General features: G+C 38.6%; 1 protein-coding gene and 1 pseudogene across 5 annotated transcripts in view; both read left to right on the top strand.

The window, feature by feature from the left end:
• Positions 1-21,286, top strand: part of Stk3 (serine/threonine kinase 3) — a 271,464-nt gene that overhangs the window by 56,656 nt on the left and 193,522 nt on the right. For all 4 annotated transcript variants that reach the window (XM_029469538.1, XM_021183619.2, XM_029469541.1 and 1 more), the window contains 2 exons: positions 19,851-20,015; positions 20,475-20,642. In XM_029469538.1, the coding sequence (XP_029325398.1) occupies positions 19,851-20,015; positions 20,475-20,642 (333 nt within the window). The remainder of the gene's footprint in view (positions 1-19,850; positions 20,016-20,474; positions 20,643-21,286) is intronic.
• Positions 5,899-6,435, top strand: LOC110310569 (annotated as a pseudogene). The gene has a single exon (XR_002379851.2). The product of XR_002379851.2 is annotated as a ubiquitin-40S ribosomal protein S27a pseudogene (transcript).

Below are 21,286 nucleotides of genomic sequence, written 5' to 3'. Positions count from 1 at the left end.
CCTCCCCCATCCCAGGTCTCCAGCCCTTCCCAGAGACCCCCTCCCCCATCCCAGGTCTCCAGCCCTTCCCAGAGACCCCCTCCCCCATCCCAGGTTTCCAGCCCTTCCCAGAGACCCCAGATCCCTGCAGCTGTAGATTTCCAGTTCATGTTTATCTAGGCTACAGCATAAGCACTGTTTGTATTTTGCCTCCCTCCTGCATGTTTATAATTTGCTGCTGTTCTGTCATCACTGTGGCCTCCTGTTTATTTATTCAAGCAGGTTGTTAGAATTGAATTCAAATGTTACATTGTCTTCTCAGCCTTTCAATCTTTTTTTCAATTTCATGGCATGGTGAATTTGTATAATTTCATCTAGAAATACCTGCCTTAAAATTCCATCTCTTTTCCCGAATTCTTACAGTTCTAACATGCAGGAAGGTAAGGTAGGAGAATTCTGAGTTTGAGGCCAGGCCATGCTGCATAGCAAGATTGTCAACAACCAATCAGCCAAACAACAACAGAAGTTGACTTATGTGAGATTAATCTTTTGTTCCTAAGCAGTTTGTGTTTATGCATTGATTAAGTGGATTGAATCTTCCAGTAAGTGCTTCTCAATCTCCCTAATGCTGAAATCCTTTAATGCACTTCCTCATGGTGCAGTGACCCCCAGCCATACATTTATTTCTATTCAAACTTCATAAGTGTAGTTTTGCTACTGTTAGGAATTAGAATATAAATATCTGATAAGTAGGATATCTGATTTTTGACCTTTGTGAAAGGGTTGTTTGACCCCAAAGGGACCCACATTTTGAGAACTGCTGTTGTAGTATGCTTGTTCTTGAAGGGGCACAGTGGATGATGCCTGCTATTACATTTTAACTGTTGTTCTGCCTGTTTCTGACTAGTAGGCAAGCCAGGTATATCTAATTTACAGTCCTTTAGTATCATCCTTTGCCTTGCTGTTGCTCTGACCCTTTTGATGAATTTGCAGGACATGCTTGACAGTTTGCTTCCCATTTCTTTTTAAATGTTGTTACCTGATTAAACCTGACTTGCACTTTTTCCCTTGTGAACCATCAAAGAAAATGTCAAAGCACAGCATTAAGCTTGGGGTTAATTAGGCCTATCCCTATGATTATAACTGAGGAGGAATTGGGGTTAAAGGGTGGGAATTATCCATTTAAGTATGGACAGCTGACAGGGGCAGGCCAGGGTCGTCATGGTAACGAGTGGTGACTGGAAGCTTGAAGCAGTGCTAAGGAGAATGGGGTGAAGGTGGCACTCCTGTATCCCAGCAGTGGGACATCTTGTCCAGGTCTTGTACTACACATCTCACTGCTGAGCATTCTTTGAATCCTTTGGCACTGGGGAGCCTATACATAGGGCTTAAATTTCAGAATTTTAAGGTTGGATTCACAAATACATCACAAAATTTTAGTATTATACTTAGTAAAGGAAATGTTGTATTTTCCTCAGTAAGTTTGGCGAGCTTCTCTTCAGGTAGCCCAGCTATTTTGTCCTATCCTTTGAGGTCCATTTAATTCCTCTCTTTTCATGTTGGGAGAAGAATAGTTACGGCTGCCTTTCCTAGGAGGTTAACATACTCTTCTAGGAAATCCTCTAAGTCCCTAAAGAGCCACTCAGATCTAGCAAGTCTCTAGTAAATGTTCCTTGAGTTGACAGGACCAATTAGCTGCTCATCCTGTGAATATAAAACAACTATCCATCTATTTGATGTTATAAGGATAACATAACTTGCATGGCTGATACATTCTGGTGTTAACAATGCAAATTATTGAGTAGATATGGCTATATTTCAAAGAACATGCACAAAAAAAATGGCTTACTGGTAACACTAGCATATGTGAAATACCAGGATGTGTGGTATTGGCTTTCTGACTATTAGGATGTAATGTTTTTGTGTATATTCTTTGTTTATGTTTAAAAAATACCTACCTTGATAGCTTTAGTCTAGACCTCCTTTGGTTCATGAAAAAGAGTTGTGTTGTAAGTGCAAGTTAATGTAAATATTATTATTATTACTTCTACTACTACTGCTAAATTTCATTTAAAACAGTAATTAAGTATATATGTGGGATTGGTATTAGAAAGTTCCTTTTGAATGAATTTAAAATAAGCAATTATATATTAAGTGCATTTAGCATCTTTAAGCATTTATGCATCTTAAACATTATATATTGTTATGAAATTGAAGCTTTTAAAAGATAAGCTATAGTTTGGATTAGAAGTTTTCAAAATGATCAGTATGTAATTAGTTATCAAGCTATGCATTGGCGTGTGGACGGAAGTTTGTATATTAGGTGCTTATCCTGCACTTAGAAACATTCTAAGCAGTTGCTCAATGCTGTTCTCTCTTCTTGGGGCTAATTTTTATTTTGGCAGCTTGTTTGCACTCAACCCAGCCTTCATCATACTGAATTGAAGTTTTAATTTTTCTGTGAACTAGACTGATGGTCTGGGAAAAAAAACATAATTGAGAAGAACTTCAACTTCCTCATCTGTTAAGTGGCAATAACACTTTACAGTTCTTTGCATGCTTGACAGTTTTATTTATATATCAGTTGAATAGAATGATGTAAATAATACTAATAAATTTTTTTGTATTCTTTACATCTTAGATGGTAATGTAAGAAGATAAATACAATTCTGTAAAGAGTTAAGAGTTCTTAAAGAGAAAGGGAGAAATATTTAGCTTAATACAATTAGGAGAAAACTAGTTGCTTAGCAAATGTAAGAGAATAGCAGTGACTGACTGATAATCCATTCAGCAGAGCACACTTTGTGGCTTAGTTTGGTTATTATTTTATCTCTAGCTTTTCAACAGCACTTAGCAAGTAACATGCTCTGTAAATATTTTAAAAATTGGAGATTTAGCGACCAAAGGATCAGATGAGAGAGGGCAGAAAATAGCTTAGGCAAGGAAGTAAGGGCCTTGAGTTCTGTTTCCATTTCTAAAGTCTAGTGTAACCCCTTGCTTACCAAAGGAGGATGGTCTCAGCATCTGGTTTAGATGGCTTTTCTTTTCCTAATCAGTTCCTTAGGACCATTGCCATGTTTGATGGGTCTGTGTGAGGAGCATGTTCTTGTTAACGTTTGTTTTTGCTGGAGATTTTCCCACTTGTCTTCTCATGGTGACCAAAGCAGTCCGTGTCTCTGTGGTTTTCTAATGTCTTCCTGTTCGCTCCCCACGGTTTCTGTTTTTAGATGTGTGCACACTTTCTTGAGGAGTCTTTCTTGGATCTTCTTGATTTCTTGTTTTAATGTATACTCGTTGCCTTTTAGGTCTGCTGTACAGCTGCAACCTTGGGCTTTCTTTCCACTGGATTCCTGGGTTAGTGCCACAGTTTTCTAATGTTTCCCGTTTCCTCTTTGCTTTTTAATCTAATCAAATTGTCTTCTTTATGAAACATAAGTTCTGCTATCTGAGTTCTTACATATCTGAAATTATCTTTAATTTATTTGCTTTTATATGTAGTTGGTAGCCTATGAGGATTTTTAAATAAAAGATAATTTTTTTCTTAAAATTGAGAGACTTGGCTCCATCATCTTCTAGAGTCTGGTGGTGTTGATATGACTTAGTGTCTGTCAACACCTTACTTATTTGTGGCTCTAACTGCCCCTGAACATTTTAGAGCATTTTTTAAAATCTTTTTTTTTATCCCCCCTTTTTTAATCTTATGTTTCTTATATTTCACAAGGAAGAAAGTATCTAAGAAGAAGACTGGGCTTAATTTAAATCCTTCTCAGTAGTTCTGCTCAGGATGCACTTTATTCTGTAGCATAAACACTTGTGTTCTGCAGCTTCCGAAAAGCTTTTTTGATATTTTTCCTGCGTTCTTCATTAGATGATGATATGTTTCATCCAATTGATACATATATAAAATGTATAAAATATATGCACACATACACATAAATATTTTGTCTGTATCATTGCCTTGGTTAGAAGGAAGTGAGAGAGGATTTATTGTACTTCATTTTCTGACTTTTCTAATTGACTGTTTATCTCAGCAGTTAGATTTTAGTTCACAAGAACTTCTTATTTTTATTTCATTCCCATAACAGTGATACTGAAACATACATGCACACGCTTTTCAATTGCTGTGCAGATCGTTTTGTTTTTATTTACGTTATTCTTTGTTTTGTGAGTCATCTAGTTTGCTACATTCACTCCTCCCTTTGCCCCTCCCCTCTCCTCCTCCCCTCCTTTCCTTGCCTCTCCTTTCTCTCTTCCCTTCCTCTTCCTTTGCTTCCTGTCTTTATTTCTTCCATGCTTAATGTATGAAGTTCAGGTTTGTTTTTGCACCATAGTCAGTGTTGTTATGTCCTGACCCTCCTGCATATCCGTGCTATCTGCACACCCATTTACTTTTATACTTTCAAATTCAGGAGTTTAAATGACTATCATTTAAAAAAATATTTTTGTTTTATGTATATGAGTGTTCTGCCTACCTGTATGTATGTATGTATGTATGTATGTATTTTGTGTGAGTTCCTGTGGAGGTCAGAAGAGGGAGTTAGTTCTCTTGGAATTGGAGTTATCAATGTTTGTTAGCTCTCGTGTGGGTGCCAGGGACTGAACTCAGGTCTTTGGAAGAGCAAAGGCCACTGTTAACCAGAGAGCCTCCAGCCTACACAGAAGTACTCTGAAGAGAGAGCTGTTACTGTCTTCCAAGTGAACAATGAATGCTAGAATCCTTCTAGCAGTTCTTCTTCTCAACCTTTGAGAAATCTCACTACAATTACACAGTTGGGTTTGTACAAAAATATTGTTAAGGCAGAAGATGAGAAACAGACTTACATGTTGAAGAACACTGGTCCTTGTAGGGATTCTTGTGGGGTTTCCAGTCTCCATCACTTACTTGTCGTCTAGTTGAACTTCATCATAGTGTCCAGTACCTTTCCATGCAGATGATAATTATCAGGTTCATTTTGTGTCTTAAAGCATAGGCACCACTTTGTCCCATTAGAGAACATTTTAGAATCTGTTTTTACCAGAATGAAGTGTTTCTATGATCCTAGACTGGTGAGGGGTATGGGGCTATCAGACAGGAAATTCTTAACTGAAGAGCCTAGAAACTAAAGTGTGTGTGCTTTTCCCTGGAGGCTTGTGGTAGATTTATTATTTTGTAAATTAAATAATTAGAAAGTCTAGTTTTCTTTGCTTTTTTGTTTTTTGATCATAACTTGCATGGGAAATTCTGTTAGGTTTACGACAGTAGTACTGGGTTGATCAAGCCCATTGTGAGACTTGTGGTAGATCTTGTGACACAGTACTTACATAGTACTGGTTACATGTCAGGTACTTTTCCAAATATTTTACATTATGTTACAAAATTTAGTTGTCATAAAGTCCTCCAGCTATGAGATAAGAACTATGGTTGATCCTTTCTCCAAAGGAAAATGGAGTCAACAAGAAGTAAAAGTAGGTTTGGAGGACAGAAAACACCTATTCTGTAAATCTGAGCTATAGTTGTCAAAAACACGGAATCCAGACCAGAATTCAAGGGTTGAAAGCATGCCTTTGCTGTGCAGTTACTGTGTTTTAACTTCTTTGTGACTTAGTTTATGCATTAAGTGCAGTGAGATGATTACTTCATTGAATGTTTTTAAAGATAACACCCAAATGACTGACCTGTCAGAGCAGCTTCTGGCACAGCGAAGCCTGCTCATACACATTAGTATAGCCAACATCTTACCATCCCTTGTAGACTGCAGGAAGTGTTGTCATCTCATGAATGTACCTGTCAGGCAGGTTTCTATAGAGATGTGCAGAGGACTAAGGGCCCAAGGATAGAGCTCTAGCACTCACCAGTAGACTAAATTAAGGACGTAAAGAAGACATATTTGTAGGTACATTAAGAGTATCTTCATTCCTTTCCGATCCGCCATCGTGGGTGGAACCCCCGCCCGGATGCAGATCTTTGTGAAGACCCTTACAGGGAAAACCATCACGCTCGAGGTTGAACCCTCGGACACTATAGAAAATGTAAAGGCCAAGATCCAGGATAAGGAAGGAATTCCTCCTGATCAGCAGAGACTGATCTTTGCTGGTAAGCAGCTGGAAGATGGCCGGACTTTGTCTGACTACAACATTCAAAAGGAGTCCACCCTTCATCTGGTGTTGAGACTTCGGGGTGGTGCTAAGAAAAGGAAGAAGAAGTCGTACACCACTCCCAAGAAGATCAAGCATAAGAGGAAGAAGGTTAAGTTGGCTGTGCTGAAATACTATAAGGTGGATGAAAATGGCAAAATTAGCCGACTTCGTCGAGAGTGTCCTTCTGATGAATGTGGTGCTGGAGTTTTCATGGGAAGCCACTTTGACAGGCACTGCTGTGGCAAGTGTTGTCTGACTTACTGCTTCAACAAACCAGAAGACAAGTAGCTGTGTATGTGCTAATAAAAAGAAGGAACTCAAAAAAAAAAAAAAAAAAAAGAGTATCTTCAGTAAAACCAGGCATTTGGCTATTCAAAATTTCTGAAGATCCCACTAGTCTTAGAATTAATGCTTTGAAAAAAAGAATTAGTGCTTTGTTTATGGAAGCTTTGATTTGGGATTTAGAGCATTTAAAATGTATTTACCATATTGATATTAGTTATGGGCTTCCTTAAACATGGTTTTTCTTTAAAGTGTACCAAATTCTAATTCTAACTTAATTTGCCTTAAAATTATATTGTTGCTGATAATAGATGTCTTTTGGTATCTGTGGATTTGTATTCCATAATGTACTTTTCTTAGGGCTTATATCTGCCTGTGTGTGACTGGTCTAATTCATGTCTGTCTTGCTCAGTCACTTTGTTCCGTGCTTTCTCTTTGTGTAATAGATACAGTTCATACTGGATTTACAACCTCTTATATATTGCATGCTTTTCTGGTGTTTTGTGATCTCTTTTTCAGGACTCTTTTCATGTGGGAAAGGACTTTAAATGTCTGCCCACTGACCAACCGTTTTCCCAGTGCACTGTCAGTTCTCTCTGTGCAGATCAAGGGATTGGAAGGGGCGTGTGGATGTGTGTTTACTGTGGTGGAAGTAGTGAAAGCTTTCATTGTTACATCACTAGCTGTGGGACTTTGTGAAATATTATTAACCTCTTTTTTCTTTGCCAGACATGTGTAGCCCAGATTTCATGAAAGACAAACTCTTTTTGCCCTCTTATATGTAATAACAGTTAAAAGTATTCTAGTTATGTGTCTAATGTATGCACTCTGCCGGCAGAGAGGAAGGTTTCTGTTGTTCTAGAAGAGTCCTATAACTTCTTTTATTGCTTGAAACTTTGGATACTTTATACTCTCAGATCTCTTCTTTTGGTGGGATGATATCGAATGGTGATCTGCTCTGTAGTCTGCCAGTCTGTTCTTTACCCTGAATACCTAAGAGCCCTTGTTAAGTTTTTTTTTTTTTTAACCAAGGGAGAGGGAGAGGAATTTGGATCATAAAGAAGTTGGAAAATGAAGATTGATTGATACTCAGATAAAGTTTTACATGTAAGCTTTCATATTACTTTTGAAGGGTTTTGGTCACTATTCTATTTGATTGTATTATGTTTCATAAAAAATGATGGAAGTTGAATCACTGAAGGATTTCTAACATGAAATATGAACATAGTATCAGTTCATTTGAAGTAAACATGTAGTTTGGCCAGAATACGCAAAGTGGCCAAAAAGAGACTTTAAAGAATCCTCATGCATCTTATAAAAGACAGTTTTATTATACTTTCTCTAGCCCCAAATACTATTATAAAAGACAGTTTTATTATACTTTCACTAGCCCCAAATACTACATTCTTTTCGGTTAGAGGCAGAAAATTGGAGTCAGTTCAGAACTTTTATATTATTATAGATTCACAATAACCGTTAGCATTTCTGGAGTTAGTTCTTTATACACACAAACCTCTTTTCTAGGGTCTTCTCCTCTCTTTCATGCTAGCTTCTAGGTATTATGTCAGTTTGAACTGTTGGTCTGTAACTGTAAGTTATAGAGAACCACTTCATTCATTCATTTATTCATTCAACAACAGAGTCTACTATAGAGACCTGGCTGGCCTAGAGCTCGTAATCTAGACTAGACTGGTCTTGAACTGTGGGAGATCTACCTGTCACTGTCTCCCAAGTGCAGGTGTTAATTCTTCGTAAAATTAGTACTGTATGTGACTTGATTTACGGTTGAAAGAATGAGTAGAGTTTGTCTGTTGTGATACCTCCATATTAATGTCAGCTTTGCCCAAGTCTTTGTCCATAGTTACAAGATGGCTGCCAACAGCCTGGCTTCTAGCTGTCAATTAGAGATCCAGTGGTAGAGAATGATGGTCCTGCCCCTCAGTGCTTCAGAATGGGCAGTCACCGTGAGCATTTGGACTGTGATGTGGTAGCTGACTTACCTTGTGGCTATGATGGTTGACATGGACTGTGGATGGCGAAGTGACTGCCTTATAAGGGAATCAGAATGTGTTAGTAGAAGCTCAATATGCTAGACTGGCCAAAAGGAGCATTTTTTTGTTGTTGTTGCATAGTTTCAAAACAAAACATTCCCTAAAATACACTAAGAATTAAAAAAAATTTAAAAGCCCCTCAAAAATAGCTTCCATAATGAAAGCTAAATTTTGATAGGAGTGCCTGGTGACACTGATTGTCAAAGTGGTTGTGCTCCTAACTTCTTCCTTACAATAGAGATAGGAAGGCTGGTATTTCACAAAGAGCCAGTTGCTCCTATTAAGTAGTAAGTGAATTCTTCTGGAGAGTCTACTCATGGCATTAAAGTCCTGTGTTATATTTGTGGTTCCCAGCCTCTCTGTTTAAACAGTTTTGTTAATCAGAGGCACTGCAATGAGTTTATTTGTGTACTAGGGGTTGAGGAGAATGTTAGCTTTTTATCATGGTTATAGAACACCAGAAGTTAAAGCAGGAAGGGTAATTTGGCACATGGAGTTCAGCTGGATCCCTTGCTTGCTCTGCTGTGACAAGGCAGAAGGATCATAATAGGAGGCTGTGGGGAGCAAAGCTGCTCATCTCAAGGCTATAGTTGGACCGACGGAAGGATGGATGGACTGAAGAGCAGGGCAGCACACGTCCCTCCAAGTCCTGCCCCACAGCTGCCACACCATCTAATAGCCCATCCCACTATCAGTCTGTCCAGCAATAGGCTAATCCCTGAGGATCTAGTGAGCTCTAGACAGTAACCCCAGCTGTGCACCAAGCCTTCAGTACAAGTCTCTTTGGGCATTTCATATTAAATCATAGTAGAGTGAGCGTTTTGTATAGAGGGTGATGCTTTTCTTTTTGTTTGGTGTCCCCCCTGGAGTCAAGTTTGAGCTTTGGGTTTTGTAAGTCATAGCTTTAAAACAAATGGAAACTAATGACAACACACACAGAGTGTAATGGAATGATTATATATTTTCCATTTTCTTGGATAAAATTAGTTCCTGTTCTGGTTTTTGACCAATAAAATCAAAGCTCCAAAGCTATTGTACATGTGTATTGCTTTGTTTGTTATTTTTAATGCTCATTGACTCTGTTCAGAGAAGTGGGACTTCTTGAGTCGTTAGGCATCATTTCTCCCAGATCTCCCCTCCAGTGTCAGGAAACAAACCCACAGCCTTGTGCATGTTAGTCTCTGTTTTAGCTCCATCCCCACTTGGTATGTTCAGTTTTCTAGATGTGTCTGAGGTGGTTTCATGAACTATTTTTATGGCTTGGGGTATAACAGTTTCAGTTGTGGAAGCAGACAAATGGGCTTTAGTATTGACTCAACTGGTATATTTCTGCTTCTCAAGTTTTCCTAATTTTGCTAAAGGTGTTTACTGTTAATTGCACTATGGAACTCTCCCTCAGGATTTAAGCTGCTTTTACTGCAGCAACTTTTACTGTTACTATAAACTATTATTTCTTTTGGTTCTTGTACTCCAAAGAGCATTTGTTAGGATGTGAAACATCTGCCTTCCCATTTGTTCTGTTTTCCCATGTGCTGTATATTTCAGAAAAAGACAAAACTCAAAACACTAGTTGCTGATACTGAACTATACATGTATGTGCATGTGTGTGTGTGCGCACATGTGTGCGTTGGTGTGCTTCTGTTTTGTGTAGATTAGAAGATAATGACTGTCATTGGGGTATTTTCATACATACACATAATGCACTTTAATCACGTTATGTTTCTTTATTTAAAATGTTTGTTTTTGTGTCTGTGTGTATGCATGCCATGCTGTGGCAGTCAGAGGGCAGCTTTGGGGAGTCAGTTTTTCTTCCTCCATTATAATACCATGTGGGCTCAGAGGACTAGACTCAAAGCTTCAGGCCCAGTGGCCAGCGCCTTTACTCATGAGCCATCTTACCAGCTCCTGGCATGTCTCTTTTTAATTTTCACTTTTTGGAATTAGAGGAAACATGCAGTACATGTCTTTATGTCTTAGTTTGCCTGCTGTGATGATCTACAGTTCTATTGTTTTTGGTTTTTGTCTGTTTTTTGTTACTGGCTTTTTTTTCACCTTTATGGTACCACACTTTAAAACTTCTGATGTTGTGGCTGGCACTTAGGCTGGTGGTTTTATATGTTTTTATGGCAGTCACCCTTGCATTCAATAGTATTTTTTCCTCTCCTTGGTCACTTGATAAACTTTGTCCACTCTTGATTTCAGCTGTGAAGCTTCCCTGTTTGGGACAACAGTGTAGTGAGATCAATGGCAGAAGTCGGCCATTGGGAGCCAGTGCCATTCAAGGCCTCTTAAAGATTATATTATTGCATTCTGACCTGTTTGTTTAATGACATATGTGTTTGTGTGTGGTGTGTAGTGAGTCGAGGTGATGTTCAGCAGTAAGCATATGGCGGTCGGTCAGACGATAACTTGTCAGATGGTTCTTGCCTTCCACCACGAGTTCTGGGCATCAGACTCAGGCCATCAGGCTTGTGCAGCAAGGGGCTTTACCCATCTTGCTAGCTCTTGGTCAGTTTTAAAGATCTTATGCAAGGGGACTAGAATGTTGGCTAAAGCAACTAAGAGCATTTGTTCTTGCAGAGGGCCTGAGCTCAGTTCTCAGTACACATGGATGTTCATAACTCTTTGTAATTTTACTTCTAGGGGATCCAATACTTTGACCTATGTTAATTCCTGTACACATACATGCATTCACACACTCACACACACACATACACACACATATATTTTTAAAAAGATCCTATGCAGAATTGTGTTGTGAGTAAAACTTAGTGTGATAGTATGTAATAAAATTTTAGATTTCACTACCACAATGACTTGTAGTATCCTTATGAGCTAACAGTAATATGTACATAAGTAATAAGTAATTGATACAGTGTTTCATATGGATCGATGATTAAATGAAGATGAGTTAACTTTGACTCATTTTTAGAAATGGAAATTCCTAACTTTGTATAAAGTTAAAAACTTCACTTGCATTGGCTTTTACTGACTAAAAGCATTAAGGATTTCTGTTTATTTTAAAATCATTTATGCATTTGCCCTTGAGACAAGTTGGTGGGTGCATTTTTTATCAAAACCATATACATGGTGACATATTAAATGTATCATATTATTATACTAATCATATGACTCCAGAAACAAAAGTAACCAGAGGACTAAAGCCTATCAAAACCATCTTTTTGTTTTTGTACAATGAAATTCTTTTTAAATTTGCCAGGGAATTCATAGTAAAATTGAAACCAGATGTAGACTTCCGTCTTTTAATGTATTAGCTTAGCTACAAATGTCTTATTTCCATCCCTGAATGCTGAGTGCTTCATCTATGGCTTTCTCTGTCTCTCTCTCTGCCTCTTTCTCTCAGTCTCTCTGCCTCTCTCTGTCTCTGTCTTTTTCTCTGTCTCTCTCTCTTTTAGAACAGACTATAAAATGCCATCAGAATGATTTTAAAAGGACGTTGCCATTTCTTCTAGTATTAGAATGAGATTAACCCTGATGCATTGAGAATCACCTGGTTTAGCATAAACAGAGCACTCCTGCTGCTGATCTCCACTTGAAGGACTTGGAAAGCATATCAGCTGTGGTTTGACAGCTCATCTGTGACGTTTCTATCCTAGAGCGGAAATCTTCAGTATTTCCTTCTGTTGGAAGTAAATTGTATTTTTGTATTTTTTTTCTTCTAAGAGTTTTCAGTATAACCTAATTATATAGTTTTTATTGCAGTGATAAAACATCATTCCAAAAATCAACACAGGGAGGGAAGGGCTTATTTCACCTTACAACTTATAAGTCCATCACTGAGGGAAGCCAGGGCAGAAACCTGGAGGCAGGAGCTGATGCAGAGGCCATGGAGGGGTGCTGCTTTCTGTCTTGCTCAGTCTGCTTCCTTTTAGTACCCAGGACCACCATCCCAATGGTGGTACTAGACTTTCTCATATCAGTCATCAATCAAGAAAATGTACCACAGGCTTGCCCATAGGCATTTTCTCAGATGAGGTTCCTTCTTTTCATATGACTCTAGCTTGTGTCAAATTAACATAAAACTATCAAGACACTGACCAATTTTTTTTGAAATGGTTGAGTCAGGGTCTATTTGAACTGATAAAAGTTTTACAGACATGAAACACCATTATTATCTTTATTAAGTAATGGGAATAGATTCTACTTGAAATATAGCCACTTTGGGTAAAGCTATAATTTTTATATAATAAAATATTTACAACAGAGATGATTTCAAAGTGAAACTCCATTATCTTAGGGAGATGAAGATTGGACTTATTTTTTAATAGCAGATGGGTGCTCCCTACAGGTTGAGAACCAGTGTTCTAGACAGCCCTTTCTGGTTAGGTTAAAGTTACCTCCTTCCCCAGCGTCCCCCTGCCCTCTAGTAATTAAACCGACACTCTTGACCACTGAGTCTCCTCATCTAAACTTTTCTAAAATTATAATTTCAAGTTTTTGAGACTATGTTTCTCTGAGATGCCTAGGCAACCTTGAAGTTTACATCTTCCTGTGTTAGCTTCCTCCCTGATACTAATTAAATATGTTGCTATCATGGAAAACTTTTTGTTTGTTTTATTTTCCTTTTTTTAAAAACAATATTACTTTTATTTTTAACTTTTTTACAGACCAGTTGTTGGCACCCCTCCAGGTCCCTCCTCCCACAGTCCCCACCCCAAGAGGATGTGCCACCCCTTCAGGCCTCCCCACTCCCTGGTACCTCAAGCCTCTTGAGGGTTAGGTGTGTCTTCTCCCACTGAGGCCAGACCAGGCAGTCCTCTGCTGTATATGTGTCCGGGGCCCTTAGACAGATTGTGTAGATTGCCTGGTAGATGGCTCAGTGTCTGAGAGATATCAGGGGTTTGGGTTTGCTGGTCTTCCTATGGGGTTGCCCTCCTCCTCAGCTTCTTCCAGCCTTTCCCTAGTTTAACCACAGTGGTCCCTGACCTTAGTCCAGTGGTTGGGTGTAACTATCTTTGTCTGTGTGAGTCAGCTGCTTGTTGGGTTCTCAGAGGACAGCTGTGTTTTGGGGAAACTGGTAGACAATCCATATTCTTATAAGTTCTTGCTATTGAGCACTCTACTTACTGCCTAAGAGGGACCATGGGGCTGTCTCCTTGTTTTAATCACCGCCTGGGAACTCCATGCTGTGTCATTTAAGCAGACACACTGGGGAACTTGGTGATTACTGATTATTTTCCTAGATGCTTAATTGCCAGATAAGAACTTAGCTTTAGGTTTGTGACTTGGACTTTATTATAGTGACTCCATTTGGGTTTTAATCTGTGTTCTTGGTGACTAGAACAGGAGCTCAGTCTAAAATAATGGTCTGATGTAACTTTTATTTAATAATGTAAAATCAAAAATTAAGATGATGTCATACCCCTATTGTGGAAAGTGTTTACAATAATTTTTTTCTGTTTGTTTGTTTTTGATTATGGGTTTTCTTCATATAACAGGCCTGGCTGTCCTGGAATTTACTTTGTAGACCAGGCTAGCCTTGAGCTCACCAAAATCCACATTCCTCTGTCTCCTGAATGCTGGGATTGAGTTTTACACCACCAACCCCCGGCTTAAAATGATTATTTTGGGGGGAGGGGAGTAGGAACTTTTGGCAATTGCAATGAAAAGTAAAGCAGCTTTTGCTGTTGAAATTTGGCAATCCAGCTTCTTTATGGAAGATGCCAGACAGAGACCTTTGCTTGTGCCCAACTCATGTATGTATGTACACAAGAATGGATTGGCAGACACTTAGTGACCCTTAAACTTTTAGATATTTTATTTAAAAACATACTAAAATGTAATGTTACTGAGGTTGTTAGGATAAAAACCTAAGCTTGGCCACTTGCTTAATCAGTAGACTGATTAAGACAGAACTAACAGTGAGAATCAGGGAGAGGAGGTGCATTCACTGCAGATGCAGAGGAAGAGGAACAAAGAGGCTCAGGAACTCCCTTAAATATAGGCAAGATGTTTACTTAACTAAGTAGAATTGGTCAAGGCGTGGTCTTCCCATGATCTGCCATTGTCTAGGCTCCTAGGCGCTCATGTCAGTTGTCAGCACTGTGTGAGATATCTTCTTGGGAGATAAATCTCCTTTCTGGATAGAACCATGTTTCAGCCCCTTTCCTTTCCTAGCAGTCCTGGGGTGCAGTTCTAATGCCTTGGCCTATATTGTCTCTGGTAGACAAAGGGAGGGGCACACATTTCCTTTCAGGATGTTGAGCTTTTTTTTTTTAAAGCAAACATAATGTGGGAAGTCTGAGAAGTTGACTAAAACTACTAAGTGTAAAGAATGCTTCCCTGTCTAGAGTTGTATAAATCACCAGTTATTTCCATTTTGTATTCTGAAACATCTCGCAAAATGATGAAAGACTCCTGAGTAACAGAGGTTGTTTATGCTAAAAACAACAACAAACAAACAAACAACAACAACAACAACAAAACCCAACCCAACCAAACCCAAACCTCTTTTATTAAAATGTAGAAAAGAGGCAGAAACCACAGTATATCTTAGGTTCAAAACTCATGACACATTCAGATATTCAGCATGCAAGTTTAGAAACATATGGACACCATCAGATAAGGACACCGTTTCCACTGGGCTAAGCTACGTGCTGCTGACCATGCAGCCAGGGTTTGATTTCTTTATGCTTTATGTGCAGATTCATAGACTTCTTTGGCTCACCATTTGGACTTCTTCATTCAGCTCTGTGAATTACATCGTTGCTTGGGTTTTCATTGTTCTATAACAGTCTCCTTTGGGAACATACCATTAAACTTTATTCAAGTATTCTTTTGATTGTCAACACTCAAATGAGTTGTTAAAATAATACTCTGTCACACAGTCTAAAACCAAGCCTTGCTTATGTCTAGACACTGAGGGAGTAGAAACTGTATTGGTTTTGATTAGAGGATGATATGAAAAGAAGAGGAACAGTGTGACTCGTAGAGGAGTGTGAGGAAGTTCTTACTGACAGGAAAACAATGAAGATAGTTTCAGGGGTCTACCCACTCTACCTTTCTTAGGTCCGCACCGAATGCAGGTAGACCATCAGTGTTTTAATTATATTGGAGTGGGGAGAATGTGCAAGTGCACATGTGCCAGTGGAGGTCAGAAATCTTTTGCATTGTCATGTTTTCCATAGCTGCCCCATTGAGTTACACATCTCTTACTCTCCCTCTTTTCCCTCCTCCTCCTTCTGTGCCCTCCTTTCATAAATTCACAATGAGTTATGCTACTCCGCTTGGGGCCATGATCTAGAGTTTATAGAGAGCAGACACAAATGAGACTCTTATCTCTTATATTCTGAGTGTGACTGCAAACCATTCATGTAGAAGGGTAGAAGAGCCATGGGCATAGATCAGTGATCTCATTGCAAGCAAACAAAAGCAAAACCTTGCAATGAATCACAGAGGTTTCTTCCTTTTAGGACACAGTAATATCTGTTGTCATGGTTTGGATAAGCAGCCTTCTGGTCTATGAATTAATGACTCAGGCCTGTGGGTGATGTTACACAAGGTGGTGAGGTGGGGCCTTGAGGTCAGTAGGTCGTCAGGGATTTTGAGCCCTGTGGTCCTCGTTCTTCTTTTATGCCTGGCTTATGATGTCATCATTTTTTTTGTCCTAGCACAGTCTCTTGGCTTGCTGCTGTTGGTCTTGGCCTGTACCTTTCTCATTCTGTGTTAATTTTCTCAGTTATTTTGTTCTAGGGCAGGAAGCCAACACATACACATTAGCACCCTTTTGCTTGTCCGTGAGTCTGTCACTGGACCTTGAGCTTTGCATTCCACCTAGTTATGCCAATAATGTTGTCATGAAAACAGCCAAGGATCTCCATTTCTGAGAAGTGGAATCCCTAGATCGAAAAAGTAACTTTAAATTTTTTAGGAACTGCCATATTGTTTTCCAAAGCAGCCTTACTATTCTCCTTCCCTCTAATAGCACACAAAGGTTTCAATTTCTTCCATCTTTGTTAACATTTTTTACTTTGGACAATTAACAATAATCCTATAAAAATAAACTGAAGTTGCATCTCATTGTGGTGGCTTTCCTTTAGTCTTCTAATTTTCATAATTAGCATTTTGAAGATCTTTCATGTGATTAATAGCCATTGTATATCCTTTAAAGTATTATTTCATGTACATGCATGTGCATACTTCCTGGGATTGTGGTGTGTTGGTGACTGTGGCGCGAGTTGGTTCTGTCTTACCTTGCTGAGGCTCTACCTCTTGTGTTTGCTGCACTGTGTACTCCAGACTTGCTGACCTGGAAACTTCTGGCTCATTCTTGGTCTCCCACCTCCCATCTCCCTGTAGGAATGCTAAGATCAGAAATGGATGCTCCTGCATCTGGCTTTTTATTTGAATCCGGGGTCAATCTTGGGATGTGAGACTTCCGTGTTCTGACCTTCTGAGCATCTCCTTAACTGGAGTCTGTTTATCTTTAAGGCAGTATCTACTCTGGCCCTTTGTCTGTTTCTAATTTTTTCTTTTGTTGTTGTCTTTTAGGATTTTTCTGTAAAGTTTGGAAATTATTGTTTGATCAAAAAAAATACTTGCATTTTCTTATTTTGGGGATGAGTTTTACTCTCTTAATACAGAGATTAAAAAATACTGTATTTTCTTTTGCACTTGTGTCCTTTTGATTATATCCACAAAAATCATTGCCAATTGCCAGCTTCCTCTGTCTCTCTTTTTTAATAGTTGTTTGTCTTACATTTAAATCTTTAATACATTTGGGTTAATATTTTGATACAGTGTTAGAAAAGATTCTTCTTTTCCCCATTAAATGGTTTTGCTAACCTTGTTGGGATCATGTGACTAGCTAAACATGGGCTGTTTCTGGTTCAGCATTCTATTCCAGTCACCTGTATGTCTTTCCTTATGACAGTAAATAGTAAGACTTCAGATAAAAACTATCATCTTCTGGTTTGTTCAGACTGTTCTTTGTCACCCATGCTGGTCCAGGTGGGTTTGAAGTTCTGCCAACCCTGCCTCAGCCCCTTAGTTGTGAGCTGACAGGTGGGAACCATCACCCAGCTTGGCTCCATTAAGTTTAAGATTATTTTCTTTGTTTCTCCATTAATGTCTCTGAGATTTTGCTTGAGATTAAACTGAATCTGTAGATTGCTTTGTGTAGCATGGGCTTCTAGGCAGGAAGTGTGAATGTGGCAATCGGTGCATTTCTGTTGTCATTTCCTCTCTGATTTCTTTCAGTAGTGTTTCCTAGTTCTCACTGTATAAATCTTTCCCTTGATTGATTTCTAAGTACTTTATCCTTTTGATGTTATTATAAATAACAAGATATAAAGAACAAAATAAACACACAAGATCATTAGCATTTCTTAAAAGGAAATTGCAAAAAATTCCATCTTGCTACTTTGCTAAACTTATCTATTCTTACAGTTTTTAGGTGTTACTGTTGTTATCCTGCAAACAGATCCTTTCATTCTTACAGTCCTTTTCCTGCTTCATTGCTCTGCCGCACTTGTAGTGCGGTGCAGAAGAGAAGCAGCAGCAGCAGCAGCAGCAGCAGCAGCAGCAGCAGCAAAGTTTCTGTCTTTCACAGTGCTCACGGTGGTACATGCTGCTCCTGCTGGGTTAGATGGTGCTGGCTCCTCTGAGCTCTAGCTTGCTCTTCTTAAATTTACTGTTTAGTCTGTTGGCTTTTCTACTAACAGTTGGAGTGATCATGTGGCTTTTTTTCCATCATTCTGTTGATAGTATATTACATCTTGCAAATTTTGTATGTTGTACCATCTTTACCTTTGAAAAATAAATTTTATTTGAAATTTATTTATTTATTATTTGTTATTTATTATTCTGTAAAGTTTGTAAATTCTGTAAATTCTGTAATGTTACATAAAACCCTTTCAACATCCTACTTTTTTGTATTTGCTAGTATTTTATTAAGGAATTGCATTCTGTAGTATTCTTACAGTGTCCTTTTCCATCTCTAGTCTTGGGATAATATGTTAACAAAATATGTTTTCTAAGTATGCCTCCCCTTTTCTCATTTTTTAGATAGGCTTGAGAAGTTGAGTCAAGGAATTTTTCTCCCCTGCCTTCTTTTAGTGTAGGTTCCAAGAAATCAGTTGGCTCCAAAACACCTACTTAGTGATGGGGGCTGGAGGAGTGGCTTACTGACTATATGCGTACAGAAATGTGAGTTCTCAGGCCATCTCCAGAATTACCTTACCTGTAATGTGCTAGAAGCATAAAACCAAAAGCAGCCTCTCAGATATTCCTGGATATCCACAAAGCCTCCCAGCCTTCCTCTAGTTCTCGTGTAGATCTTTGTCCTTGTGTTACCACCTGTTCCTGTCAAAGTACTCCTTCCTCTGTAGCTCAGCCATTTATATTTGATTGGATTATATAGACATAGGTAAGTCACATGTCATGAGCTGACCTGAGCAACCAACCATCTAATGACATGATTGTTTCCTCTAGTGACCATTTCCTACTGTGTAATTGTTCAGGGTCCCACCAAGAGTCACTTCATTAGTATGAAAGAATCATATAATTTTTTAAAAAAGGAGCTAGAGATGTAGTTCATCTGATAGAGTGCTTGCCCTCACGCATGAAGCCCCTAGTAAATGGGTATGATGATGAATCCCTGCAAGCCCCAAACTGGGGCAGTGGGGGTAGGAGGGCCAGAAGTTCAGTGTCATCAGCAGCTAGACAGCAAGTCTGAGGCAACCTTGAGCTACATGAGCCCGTGTGTGTGTGTGTGTGTGTGTGTGTGTGTGTGTGTGTGTGAGAGAGAGAGAGAGAGTGTGTGTGTGTGAGTGTGTCAGTGTGTGTGTCCCTTTCTTCTCTTTTGTTTAGCAAATTACAAGGGATTTAGAAATTCTTTTCTATTAACAGGATCCTGGAAAGAAGACCAAATACTTACTTGTTATTATTTTAGAATATAATGCTACACTATAAGATTAATTTAAAGGTAAATAATCAGTGGAAAACAAATTGTAGTGGCCCAAAGGGAAATCATGAGTTCTCGTCAAGGTGATTCTTAGGCTATGCATTTTTACTTTGGTGCATCACAGATAATTTTAAAGGAATTTATAATCTTTCATTCTTCAGTAAAGTACATAATAATAGAATGAAGGCACTGTGTAAAGGACAGGAATTTTGTGATTTATTAATCTTGATCTTTTTGTATAGGTTTAATGGCTGTTAAGTACTTGTGCCTAGTGGTAGCACACGCCTTTAATCCCAGCACTCGGGAGGCAGGTGGATTGCTGAATTTGAGGCCAGCCTGGTCTTTAGAGCCAGATCTAGAACAGCTAGGGCTGCACAGGGAAACCTTTTCTTGAAACACGCACACATACCCCTCTCCACACACACACAGGAGGGTGGGGGAAGAAGTATTTGTTACTGATTGTATTTCAACATGATTTTTAAAATTCTCTTTTCCAGTTAACAGAAGATGAAATTGCAACTATTCTAAAATCCACATTGAAAGGATTAGAATATTTGCATTTTATGAGGAAAATACACAGAGATATAAAAGCCGGGAATATTCTCCTCAATACAGAAGGACATGCAAAGCTTGCAGATTTCGGAGTGGCTGGCCAGTTAACAGTAAGTTGGCTTTAGTAATTTGTGTGTATTTTGACCATTTTTCAGGGTGGACTGACTAAACTGATAACTAGGGGAGTATAGAAGGGTAGCTTTGTTACTCTCATGCAGAAGAAGCCATACTTGAGTCTGTTTACAATGTCAGGGTCACTAGATACTGAGTACCTTTACCATCAAATTCTCACAGTGATGAAAGGGAAATAGTATTGAATTTCTTGGCACATTGGTTTGTTGCTTTTATTGCTGTCATCCTATCATGGTAATAAGTTAAGAACTCCTGGTATTTTACAATTTGAGATTCCTAAAATATGTCATGTTATAACTAGTTGAAACATTTGGAAAATAGTCAATTTTGAATAGAATCTGTGATACTAGCAGATCAAATGTTTCATTGAATATGTTGTTAAACTTTTTTACTTTGTGTTTTTGTGCAGTATTTATGCTTATGTAACATCATTGCAGGATACAATGGCAAAACGCAATACTGTAATAGGAACCCCATTTTGGATGGCTCCTGAGGTAATTCAAGAAATAGGTTACAACTGTGTGGCTGACATCTGGTCCCTCGGCATTACTTCTATAGAAATGGCAGAAGGAAAACCTCCTTATGCTGACATACATCCGATGAGGGTAAGACAATTATATTTTACTAAAAGCATTGGGTTTGAGTTTTGCAATTTCATAATTATGGAACAAAGACGAAGAGAATTTAGATTCTGTGCAGGAGTAAATCCTTAAAGATAAGTAACTTCATTTCTGACCATTTTTCACTGAACAATGAATTGTGAGGAAAGAGCTCTGACAGCTGTTTATCTGTAACAAGCACTATTCTCTTCCACCCCAAACACTACTACAGGTTCCTTGCTTTTCAGTAGAAGAGACTTTTTTTCTCCTTGTTTTTTTTAGCTCATTACTTTCCAAGGTTTAAGAAATTAGTCCTTCCTTCCAGTCCTCAGTAAGTCCTTCCTACCTTTCTGTGCCTTTTCCTTCCTCCTCCTGTGTTCTTTAAGCTGATATTAAAAGTATTTATTTAGTAACTGTTTATTTAGATAATATACTTGTTTTTAATCACAGTCACCTGCCTCTGATTCCATGCTAAATTTTGCATTTAAAGTATATATCTTGCATTAAAGCCTAGTTTGTTGTCTTTAGGGTTTGTAATGACACAGTTTTTAGGTTATAGTACTATGTGACTTCCTGGCATATATGTACATGCAAACACACACACACACACACACACACACACACACACACACACACACACACACACCACA

This window comes from Mus caroli, chromosome 15, assembly GCF_900094665.2.
Source record: "Mus caroli chromosome 15, CAROLI_EIJ_v1.1, whole genome shotgun sequence".
NCBI classification, from domain to species: domain Eukaryota; kingdom Metazoa; phylum Chordata; class Mammalia; order Rodentia; family Muridae; genus Mus; species Mus caroli.
Note: the sequence above shows the minus strand (reverse complement) of the source record. Positions and strands in the feature narration are given on the sequence as shown.